The sequence below is a fragment of the Anopheles aquasalis genome, chromosome 2, assembly GCF_943734665.1.
Source record: "Anopheles aquasalis chromosome 2, idAnoAquaMG_Q_19, whole genome shotgun sequence".
NCBI lineage: Eukaryota > Metazoa > Arthropoda > Insecta > Diptera > Culicidae > Anopheles > Anopheles aquasalis.
The window spans coordinates 36,465,001-36,477,500 of NC_064877.1; the positions used below are offsets into that span (position 1 = coordinate 36,465,001).

General features: G+C 46.1%; 2 protein-coding genes across 2 annotated transcripts in view; both read right to left on the reverse strand.

The window, feature by feature from the left end:
* The window catches only part of LOC126569986 (acyl-CoA Delta-9 desaturase-like), a 5,789-nt gene extending 4,774 nt beyond the window's left edge, over window positions 1-1,015 (reverse strand). The window contains exon 1 of the mRNA XM_050227421.1: window positions 239-1,015. Coding sequence (XP_050083378.1) covers window positions 239-641 — 403 coding nt within the window. The 5' untranslated portion in view covers window positions 642-1,015. The remainder of the gene's footprint in view (window positions 1-238) is intronic.
* A 10,868-nt stretch (window positions 1,016-11,883) lies between these two features.
* The window catches only part of LOC126570780 (acyl-CoA Delta-9 desaturase), a 5,398-nt gene continuing 4,781 nt past the window's right edge, over window positions 11,884-12,500 (reverse strand). Inside the window, exons 4-5 of the mRNA XM_050228770.1 lie at window positions 12,481-12,500; window positions 11,884-12,398 (exon numbers count right to left, since the gene is read on the reverse strand). The exon at window positions 12,481-12,500 is cut by the window's right edge and continues 476 nt beyond it. Coding sequence (XP_050084727.1) covers window positions 12,187-12,398; window positions 12,481-12,500 — 232 coding nt within the window. The 3' untranslated portion in view covers window positions 11,884-12,186. The remainder of the gene's footprint in view (window positions 12,399-12,480) is intronic.

Below are 12,500 nucleotides of genomic sequence, written 5' to 3' on the forward strand. Positions count from 1 at the left end.
CAACACTGATCAATGTTTTCATGCTCCGGCAACAGCAAACACTTTTTTTCTAAAACAGTGTACTACCAGTTTTGGATTAGAAACATAAGGAGGTTTTTCTTGTTGCTGTGGACCTTGAATGGAATGGATTTTTTTGTGATCCTAGGCGCAATGGCTAATCACGAAAGTAGACTGGAGCTGGGCAAGGTTGGCCAGGTACTGTCACTCGCGGCGGTCGGCGGCGAACATTTTTACTTACCCCAGACGTAGGACACGATGGTGGCCTGCCAGACGTAATACGCGAATGAGCATATGGCGATCACGTGAAAGAGGCCGATCATCAGCACATTGTTCCACTTGATTTCGGCATCAAACTCGTAGCCCGTCCAGCGCTTCAGCAGTACCGTCATGCGATGGCCCCAAGCGGACTGCTGCCAGCGGTTGTAGTGCTTGAGATAGCTGTCGATATCCTTGTTGCTCACCGTCTGATCATCCTCCATCTCGTTGCTGTTGTTGTTGCTGTTGTTGTTGGTGTCCGTTGGTAGCCTGGATGTGGCCATCGTGCCTGCAGGCGATTGCTGCTCGCTGGCCTCTCCCGGTTTCATGTACTGTGCCGAATTGCCGGCGATGAATTGCAGCGTACTCGTTACACCGACCGTCATCTTGAAGCGGCTTGTAATGATCGACGCCCGTCCTGGACCAACACTTCCCTCCCCCGTTTTTCTTCCTCTGCTCACACACTCACTCACACAAACACTCTGGCGGGATTGATGGCCTCCGGACCTCCTGCCCTATGCACTATGCTTCGAGACCACTCCGGACCCAAGCGGCCCACGAATTCGGCAACCGATCGGCAACTCTTTTCTTTGTGCTCACAATGGCGCACCAAGAGGGCTGCGCTCCTCTCTCTCTCTCTCTCTCTCGCTCTTTCACCGATAATTCCTCACAGCACGTGATCTAGTACACTGTAAGCCCCGACCACCAAACCAAACTCACGATTTTCACGATTCCTGGCACCGCGATGTAGTCTGCTTGCCGTACAGTGACGAACAGCAGACGGGCGCACGGCGTCCAAATGCCTTTATATCGTTTCCTGCCGTGCGTAGAGCGAGGCCCACCTTGGCGCTCACACCGAAAGACCGCAGACCACGCATACCATGTGGCCGTCGTGTGGCGCATGGTGATGGCCAAGCACACGAGTGGGGGGGAAAGGAGTCGCGGCAGACGCCGATCCCGCCCTCCCGAAACCTGGTGCATGAGTCAAAAGGAAAGTGAGATTTCGTAGGATGCTAGATGAGTTTTTGGTTAAGGGGAGGACCCACCGGCCATTGAGTGGAACAATCAGCCAGGTAGTGGATCCAAAAGACGATGTTTCATGATCTCCCGTGGTGCATATTGGGCTCGACAGACTCAGAGTGGATCCCTCATCAGAGGGCACCAACACTAGCTGAAGCGAAAAGTGCTTCAAGTGCACAAGTCGACTAAACGGCGACGTACTTGGCACCATTACCTAGTACTACAATGGCCAATCCCTTTTTCCGTTCCGTAAGGAAAGCTCAGCAAAGGTAGCTTATGGTGGTGGGGGTGAATGGAATGGAGGGCAATATCGTAGCGTTGAAACCGGTTTTTAGACTGTTTGAATAGTAACGTTTAGTGACTTCGGTCGGGGTGCGGTAAGATTTGCCTATCGGACCATCGGTCATGAGAGTTGGATGAGTTTGGTGATCGTGGTGTGCAGCGTGATGTTACGATCGATTGCGAAAAGTTACGAGACGGCGAGGGCTGGGAGATGATCATGCTGCTGTAGTGGGCAACAGGCGCGTTAGTTGTCGACACTACAATTGATTTACCCACGCCAGGGTCTGAAGGTCAAGATGAGTTGCATCTGTGGTCTAGTGAGGTTATGCTTGTAATATTTTATCTTTATGTCCTGCTACATCTGCAAGTGCCGTTCTAGTCGCTGTCAGCTGAAATGTTTAGCTAAAAGAAACTAACCTTGCTCATTAACCCTCCTTTTGGCGGATAGGACAGATGCTCTCGCCAGGGTTTCCCGGGCCCCTCTCTTTCCCTTCTGGTCCCAGTTGTTAGTCTCCGATGAATTAATCGAATGTCATTGTTATATGGTTTGAGTTTTACTGCGATTGGCAGTTACTGCGTGAGGCCCCGCTGGTTCGTTTGGCGACCGATCGCAGCCATTCATCAATCTTAATTCAAACGGAGCACATTGTCCGCTCGATTCGATTGGCCCAGGGTTATGCGCTTGCAGAAGCGGGCTCTGGGATTTGATCTACTGGAGCTGCTGCTGTTGCCGCCAAGGTGATCGAGGGAAATGAATTTGGATTTTGGCGTTTTTACTTTTTTTTGGGAACCGAATTATGCGTCCGGCAGAAATGCGTCCACGCTCCCCATTGTATGCTGCTTCTATCTGAGTAGCACGCTTTCGTAGCAGCGAGGTTACCCTCGCCAGCGGTCAAATGGTTTGCCAAATGTTGCAAAATCAAAAAGCAAACAACTCCCTCGTTTGTTGGCACGACGCGCTGGACGACGACAAATGGCTGCTGTCGAAACCAAACTCGTTTCTTATCAATTGATTCTCGATTGTGTACTGCACTGTGCTGTTATTTTTAGAACGAAATTCTTAACGGCCACCAGGAAAACCTGTTCCGATTTGTTAGGATGCTCCTCGTCCACAACAGGATTCTTGGCTTTTGGTTTTCCCATGCTTGAAGTTCGCCTTCAGGGGTTTACTTCACCGAAACGAAAGGAAAAGTTACGGTTTTCAACACAGAAACGAAGAAATAGAAAAGCCAAGGTAGCTCTAGTTTGCGCTAGTAAAGCACAAGATTGCCGGTTAGCGACGCTGCTAATCTGCCTGCGGCGATCCAGTAGATCGATTTTGGGCGAAAGGCTGGGCGTAAGTCTGGCTCGTTTATCAAGACCATGACCGTGCGAGCTGAGTCGGCGCGTCGATTACACCCCTTGTTGGCAGCATAAACCAAACGGTTGGACAACATGTTTAACAATTTTGAAGCACAGACACACTCACACACGAGACTGGTCACAGTTAAACGGTTAACGATAGGGCAGGCGAAGTGATGATGATGAAACGAAACGTTACCTTGGCCAACGGGCCAGTCTTCCGGTGTTAGCAGTTTTATGTATCCGGACACATTTGATGATTGTCCTCTATCGCGTGCCCCAACGAAATCCACGTAGATTAAGTATCGATTTTGAATTCGTGTAGCGGTCTAGGTGCGCATGCAAACGCCACGATCTCTCGCGTACGATCGTTAACGGGCGATGCTGCTATCGAATGATGGATGAATGATGTAACCGAATTCGGCTTCTCGCATATGTTTCCGCCAAAATAAAACGCTACCACAGCAGGAACGCAACGACGGGCATTGATAAATGAGGAGGGGCATTAATCAAATGTTGGCACTGATGAGCTAATCAAAAGCTTGTGCGACACACAAGGTCCATTCTGCGCCTGTCGCATGCTGCTGGAAAAGTCATCGATTTACGAAGGTTATGCAGGGTCGTTCTGTTCACAAAAAATGAGCCAAATGCAGATTTTTCACCAATTCCGCGGACCATGATCATGTTTTTCACACGATTGTTTTTTTTTCCTGGGAATAGTATTTCTGGAGAAAAATTCAAAAGATCATGATCAAATTCATAATCTATAGACAGTGCCATGAATATAAATAAACTCTATTTGATTATTTTCCATCACATGTTGATATCGAAAATAGATTAGAACCGGTCCGATTTTGTTGGAATTTAAAAAAAATTAAATAGTCGCCCAACGTTTCCGGAAACTTACGATATCTTCCTGGTCGATTTGATTATTCCTCGCAGGTGTCCAAATATACAATATCTGATAAAACGACCGATGAACGGTCTCGGTCCTGCATAAGTTAAGCAAGTTTTTTGTTTAAACGATCTGTCAAAAAAGCTAAAATTATTAAAATTCCACTATTTGCTTTCTTATCGCAGTGGACACTCCAATATGTGCAGGGCTGAAAATCGAGAGGGCCAAGGCTAACCTCACGAATGCAAGTTAATGATCCCACGGTGTAGGGGAAGGGTTGGAAGGGATTCGAAAAGATGTTTTTCGGCGTAGTTTAGTGTCAAGAACCGGTAATGGGTTTGATTAATTTATTCAAATTAACTAAACTACCTTGATGATGATTGTTGCCCATATGTCTTAAAATATTCCCTTTTCAAACAGATGAGTAGACAAACAAGCATATTTTCATTGCGAATTGATAAGGTTTTCGGCATCTAATCAATGGAATCTATCGAAAATCTATGGAATGATCTCCTTCCCTATAGATGCTACTGTACTTTTGAGCACAGTAGATTATTAGACTCCCTTGTGTTTGAAGTTTGTTCTGCAATCCAGCTGTACATTTTCTGATAAAAAACTTTTTTAAATTCAATGAATGGAAGGGGCTTTCAGGCGGTTAATTTTGGATTTAAAAACCTGAATTGCCCAGCATGCCACAGGTTCAATTGGCACCCTCTAGTGTCTTTTTCGTTTTGATGTCACCTCACCGAAAAAAGCACAGACACTCCAGGGTGTCAATTGAACCAGCATCATTTTATGCTTTCCTATCCTATTGAGCCGTTCAGCGCAGCACGTGGCCGACGATGTGTCATTCATCATGCTGGATGGTGATTGCTGTATGGCAGGTGTTACTAATTTTCACACTTAACCCAATGGCTGTGCGTACGGTGGAGGCTGTATCATCGCCCCGGGTAGCATCCCAGCATGCTGCTAACCCTCCTGGCAACAGCGAGTTACGTTTCTGGGTACAACTGATCGAGCATCTGAACTGCCGCGAAGTGCTGATTCTCGATGCGTTCGGATTTCTCGGTAGGTCCGCGCCACTAAACGCCTTCTATTCCATGACTGCGATGCGTTCCCTTCTCTTTAAACACTTGTTTAGCGGATCGACCTACGTTCGCCAAGCAGCTGTTTGATCGCTTAACAGCTAGCGGCCATCGAATGGCAGTTTGGCGTCACTTTGAACCCTCCACCGTCGTAAGTCTCCCGGTGCCCATACACCGTTTAACGATTATCGTGCCGATCGTAATGAAGCCGTCAGACAGTGGCGAACAGAACATGCGGCGGTTGAGTGAGCTGTTCAAACAGGTAAGCGGCGCGACTCGCGCGTCTACGCACTTTGTACGCGCTAACTGCCTTTACTATCTGCCACCGTTCCACCGACCATTGCGGCAGCTTGCCACAGGGACCAATTTTTGGCAACATTACAGCTGGCTGTTCCTGTTGGAGGCCACCCTGTACGATGCGCAGATTCAACGTTTCCTGCGTCTGCTGCCGATTCGTCCGGATTCGAACGTGTACACCGTGCGGTACTGCTCCGATGATCGCTGGTTCGAGCGGGTTCACCTTGAATGGCCGAGCGAGACGGTCCGCGAGCAACGCATGCAAATGATTCACCCGGAAACGCGTGAGCCACGGGTGCAGGTGTACGATCGCTGGCTACGCTCATCGAACGACGGGAATCGCGAGGAGAAGAGCGATCAACAGCCGCACCCGAGGAGGGCTTGTGGATCGTTACAGCAACTCTATCGTCTGCCGACACGTCTCCGAACGATCGATGTATCGGTGGAGCTGGGTACGTATCGGACGCGCCCGGTGGGCCTGGGCTTCGACAGTCACGTGCTGAGACTGTGCCGTGTCTGGCGCCGTGGCATGCACGTGGTTAGCACAAAATAACAACTCAAGCGCAGGGTGAGAGGAACAAAAAAAGCAGGAAAATGAATCTAAAATCGATTCGAGCGCTTCACCAACATCATCTTGGCGTGGCTAATCCTGCGCCGTAATGTTACGGCACGAATCAATGTTGGACTAACGCACCGCGAAGGTTAACCTTCCTTGAGCATCGCAAAAGGGATCGTAGCTGTTTTTTTTTTTGGGGTAGAATGCGCCAATCGGGTGCAAAACGGTCGTTAGTGTGCGCCATGCCGTACCATGCCGATGGCGGCTTCGATGTGAGACTCCATCAAACGCTTTCACTTTTGTCCCAACCCTTCCCCTGCCTGTTTGCGTAGAAAAAGTATGTTTATGACCACTTTAAAGGTGAAATATAGTACAAAAACTACGTTCCTCGGGTGGCCATTTACCTCATGGTGTTGGTTATTGTGGGCTTTACAGAATGCCCCTCACCGTCTTCTTGCGCGACGCCGCACTAGCGGGCATCTCATTAGATGTACCAACACCGTACCGGCGCGTACTGATGTAATTGACTTTCGGAACCCTCCTCCCGCCCCGAAAATCGGGGTCACCGACATCTGGCGTTGGTCGTAATTTGGGATTAACACACCGCATTGGTCGTTTTGTGTATGCAAGAAGAGAGAGAGAGAGAGAGAGAGAGAGAGAGAGAGAGAGAGAGAGAGAGAGAGAGAGAGAGAGAGAGAGAGAGAGAGAGTGCATCTAAGGTGTGTCACAAGCGTAAGGGCACCTCAACAGTGTATCTGATGATTATTCCTTTTTTGTGATGTTTAAGAAATTACACTTTTGTGAGATGTTTGTAAGGTTTATGCATGCAAAATTTTTGCAACAGTTTGTATCGACATGTTCATAAAACTCTCGCTTTCTTGAGGAGGTATAGCACCGGATTAGGATTTATTTACGGATTAGTCCTCAATTTCGCTTAGCTTCTTGCTAGTGTTTCCCAATCGAGCATTTCTAACAGTAAATTGAGTGAAGTACTCGTACCAGTACTAACTCAAAAGTGCAATCAAACGCTATTCGTAAGTAACCATAAAATAGCACTCGCCCACCCCCATCATGGCCACCATACACATCTCGCGATAATAAATGTCACCGCTGGCCTGTGGCGTGGTACCCACGTACCATGTATCTTAAATCTCCCGAGCCCCACCGGCCCACTTTCGACCTGTTGAACTCCAGACAAAGGGTTCAACCGCGTTAAGGTGTATGATCTAACGGTGGGTCAGCGGAGGAGGTGCCAGACTACACCGGACCATACTTACTGGTTGCGTAACCGGTCCGCACAGCGCCTCGGGAAAGGATACATCGCTGATGATGATGCTTCGGCGTAAACGGGCCACCGAACGAATGAACAAGGGTCGTCATGTGCCGCGAGGTGAGCGAGTAAGGCGTTCACCTCAACCAGCCGGCGAGTACCGAGTACCGAGAGTAAACAAATCGTGTAGCTCCATTACGCAAAGACGCGCCCCACTGTGCCCACGTTTTGTGGTGAGACGCCATTGACCAATTTCAGTGTGACCTCTGTGATGCTGGCGGTGGTGGCAGGCGCATCATTTAGCGGAATGACGTATGATGCCAACGATGCACCGGTGCACGGTGGGACATTGAGCGACCTTTGGCATATCGTGGCGGTGACGTGGACGCGATCACATGCACCGGTCGGTGCGATTGCGATTACTGGGTCATGATAGAGGATGCTGCGATAAGTGATCGCTCTTAACACGTGACCGATAATACGTGCTCATGAATGAGTAACACTAATTCTTTCTACGTTCTATTTCGCCGGCCTAGGAGTGATGGAGCAAGGAGGAGAGAAAATGATAATCCTTCCACCCCGACCGGTCGAACAACGGAATGACTTCTTTAACCTAGAACCGGGAATCAGCATCATGGTGTATTCAGCAGTCGATCAGAACATAGCACCAATGGAGGTCGCACAAAGCATAACACTTTTCCGGAATGTGAGGTATGCTCAGAGACGCTGTTAATACTAGTTTACTATTCATCGACAATATCTGGTATATTTTCTAACAGAACTACGATTGTACCTTATAAGATCGATTTTAAACTTCGATTGACGGATTTCCAATTTCGATTGGCCATCGTGAATGGAATCTATAGCAGCCCTACAGCTAGATCAAGATACTCTACGCCGCTATTTCATGAATTGTAATTATCGGGAACTTTTCCGCGTACTACAGCTAGAATATTTAATGAATTTCTACTCACCCTCATAGGATTAATGTTTACATTAGCCACCAAAGCGCAGATCACGGGGAGCTAATGGCCGATTTTATGGAGATCGTCCTGCAACCGGTGTTGTTGATGCTCGTGTTGTTTAGTTTTTCGTTTTGGATCGCGTTCAACTGTGCGATAAAGTATGGACCCGGAAATCGGCAACAACGGAAACTATCGATGGCGGATTCTTTGATTTGTTTTGTCGGCGTCGTAGCCCAGCAAGGTTCGATCGTGCGACCGAACTCACTAGCAACAATGTTGATCATTTTCGTGGGTCTTAGCATTTGCTACATCACCTATTGCTGCTTTCTGACGCGTATCACCTCCCTGCTCTCGGTTGACGTCAACAAGTGGGATAACCTGGAGGGGTTGCTGGCGGGGAATGAGTACAGTATCGGTTATATAGGCGGCCTTACCGATACCTCCAAGCTGGTGAGTACGGTGTTAAGCGTTTTATGTTGCAGGAAGGTTGTCCTCAGATGATATGCCCGTTCGAACTGCGGTAAGGTCGGAGCCTGTTACGATCATTAAAAAGAATGCTTCCTCGGATCGTTTGATTAAAGATCTAACGACTCAAATGGCATTCAGCACTCTGAAATGGCATGATTGGCACTTCACGATACGGCTTGATTGGTAACAGGGCTTTTATCGAAACGTTTCCGCGAACGTTTAGCACAAAGAGTCGTTAAGGTGAAATGGCTTTTTTAAGTTGTAGCATTTTGAACATTTTGCAAATATTTTGGGATCAAATGGCTAAAACCAAGAGCCAATTGTTTCAAAACGAATCGTTTGGGTATTTGACCTGGTAGCTTTCTGTTGTTGAAAACACAGCAGCAGCCACCTCAAAGGAGTGTCCAACACGCGTGACTACGTTGCGTGTGAGGCTAGATGTTTGGCCATATTTTACGCCTCTCTGAGCTGCTCATTTCATCTCTCTCAGTCAACCGTTAAACGATCCTTCGTCCGTTGATCGCATCTATATCAGGTCCAATTTAGAAAATAATCATCAATCGAAGGATAGACGAGTGTTAAGCTCCGGTACGAAATTAATCGCCTTAGCGATCAGTCATAGTTGGGTCCGGCCCGTCACCTTTTCTCACGTTTCACTTCAGTGCGCCTCGATTAACCCTCGGTTGGGCACCCGGCGTTTACCCCTTCGTTGGGCACCCGGGTACCCGGGTACCCCACTTATGTGCATTGCATTGTTATGTTCTTGTATCATCGTTTGTATCAGTTTTATGATAAAAATGCTGTTCTAGAACTAATTTAAGAGTCTTCGGAACGTATTTTTCTTTAAAAATCATAACAAAATCCAATAAAAACAATAAAAATAATGAACACAATGCATTGATACCCCTTCGTACGGTCATTCTGTACCGCGTACGTCGTAAAGCAAGCAATAAGATCGTGAAGTGATCGAATTTTCCAGCAAATATGTTTTTGAAATTATTGATTTCTTTGAATAAATCAGTTTTGAATTGTCATAAGGCACTTTTGAGTCATAAACAATTGAGTTAATTGGGCACAATTGAGCTACGAGATCAGACCAGTTGCTACATGGCGCGTTCAGAAAGTAATGAGAATTGATTTTTCTGACAAAACGGTTTGAGATAACGTGTTTAATGTTTTACGATAAGGTAGAGGAAGGTTTTAGCTATCAATCGCATTTTATTTCGTTCGGCTATGATCAACTGAAAGAAAATGGGACGATTTTTCGTGTACCATGTTTTTAGTTGATGTAACACCGTAGAATGTCCCCTTTGTATGGGCCATTGGTCTGGCGCGGATCATCCGGACCTACAGAAAAACATTCCGTTGGGGTTAGTAATTCATCAATTCCTCATACATTTCTGTTTGCGTGCTCTGTGGCAGGAAGAGGTCCGCGATGGGCTGTACCAGTGGTCCATAGACAGGGGGCATTCTACGATGTTACATCAGCTAAAAACATGTTTCTCGAAAAATCGTCCCATTTTCTTTCAGTTTGTCATAGCCGAATGAAATAAAGTGCGTTGAATAGCTAAATCCTGCCTCTATGTTGGCGTGAAAAATTCAATACCTTATCTCAAACCGTTTCGTCAGGAAAAATCCAGTCTCATCATTTTCTGAACGCACCATGTATATTGGTCTCTGTGGTCTACTAAAATGCCGCCTAAACCCTTTTTGATGAAGATTAGTGTATAATTTACTCATATGTTAAGAAAATTACACTATACGAACCATTTTTAATCAGTTTGAGAAATAATATATAATTTAAATGGCACATAAAAGGTTTCAAAATATGTTGATTATTTTTCTCCTATTGCTCGTTCAAAAGCTCAAACGTAATGAAATTTTCATCAAAATATTGTAGTTTACCTAATCAACGATTAATAAACACGTCAACATGGATAAATGTTGATAAAAAGTGTTGTTTTGTGTTTATAAACATAGCCCATGTGCATAGCCAACGTATGGGGTACCCGGGTACCCGGGTGCCACTGGGCGGGTGTTAATTTCATCGGGCCATAATTACCTTTAAATATGAGTTATCAAAACAATTTCAACGCCAATTCGGCTTGAAATGAGTTGTTCTTTGGGGATCCGGAGTTTCGTAAAAAAATGTTAACGGGAAGGCATTCATTTTTTCGTTGAAACTTGAAATGGGTACCCGGGTACCCGGGTGCCCAACCGAGGGTTAACTGATGAATGAAGATTAGCGGCGATATTGAATGAAACATCAAAACGCGGATTCGTGTGCCCATTTTAATTGATTAGCATAAAATTCATATTTGTTTTGCTGTTTAATATCCCATTTATTTCAATTTGAGAAGCAGAAAATAATACAATAAGAAGAATTATTATTTTCAGTTTAGTTTAATTGGTATGTGATCAATTAATGCAGAACAGGTGGTTTTGATTAAGTATTTTGTAGTCATATTTCTGATTTGTCCATCATTCTTACCACGTGGAGGAAGGAAAAAAGGAAAATTATGGCCAATATGTGATCGTTTTAAATACGAGGCTATTTTATAAAGCACTACCGTTCATTATTTCGAGATTATTGTTGCGATTAACCTGCTCGCACCTGCTTTACAGATGCATAATCCTTCGATTGCTGAAGTGCTGCGACGCACGGAACGCGATGCAACGCTCCCCGTTGGTACCTTAGCCGCGGGTTTGCAACGAGTTCTCTCCTCTAAGTATGGACTACTAGCCTCACAGAGCGTGGCCCGTAGGGTGATAGCTAATTTATTCGCAAACCAAAGCTGCGCGGTAGGCATAGTGCACGAGAATCCTTTCCTAGGTACAATCTAACTTTCCATTGTAGATTACCGAAATCAGCGAGCATGGTCTGTGCCAGTTGATAAGCATACACGTGGAACCGTTTGATGGGTACAAGAAAATGATTAATTTGGAGTGAGTAATTCTTTCGTGTGCCCTTTTTTCGACAACCATTCGATCAGTCTCTCCTTCCATTTTTCCTGTCTATCTGTTACCCGTACTGACAGGATTCTTCGACACTACTCCAATGGTGCGATCAACCGTTTGCAGGAAAAGTTTATCTCACACTCAAAATCATGCATCAAAACAAAGGTTTTCGACTACATCGAAATGGACCACTTGCGCTTGCCGATGATCATGATGCTGGCATCGATTGTGTTCTCCGCGTTCGTGCTCGTCATGGAAGTGGCTTATTATCGCTTTCGATTGTACCGCAACAGAAGAGCAACGGGTTTTATTGAATTTTGTAACTAAAATAGCTATGATTCCCATGCCCAAGATGTCGCCCACTGAAATGCTTTTGCTTAGTCGCGAATTTCGAATAGGATGAAGCTCATTAGGCTCATTTCCTGGCTTAACTGCTTAATAAATGTGTATTACGATCGATGTTGCTAAGAAGTCTTTTGTTTGCTCGCTCATCATAACTCAATGAAACACAATTTAGCTTTATTTCATTCAATAATTAAACAAAACCATTCGTCCTGCGCATTGACCTAACTCATCTCGTCAACAAACTGTGCTGACCTCGGCTGTCTTTAGATTATCAACATAGTGTGGGAATGAAAGCAAATGAAACAGAAGCTCAATTCCTTCCCTTTTCATGGTCAACCGATAGGCTTCTGGTTAGCTGGTCTGATGAAGAAATAATCCTCCCGAACCCCGGTTATATTCGGCTAAGTCGCTGGCACCATTGAACTCCCGGACAAGCTCGCTAGCTGGCTTTAGTGAAGTCGTTCGTTTTGCAGATAGTGTTCCCGTTTCAGGTTGGACATATCTTCGATACCGGCTTGTTTCAAACAGTCCACGATCGGTTTGCCAGAATCAACGGCCATCGACAGGCCACGCTTAACCGCTTCGGTGGTCATCGTTTGAAGCTTGGTGGCCATGCCAACGGCAGCAAAGATGCGAATGAATGCCGTTGTACATCCCGATCCTGCGAGAGACGGAAAGAAAGGGCAAGGGATGCAGATCAGTCTGGTCGCTCATGAAGCTTCCTTTTTCCTTTTTAGTCTTACCATAACTGCCAAACTCGCCG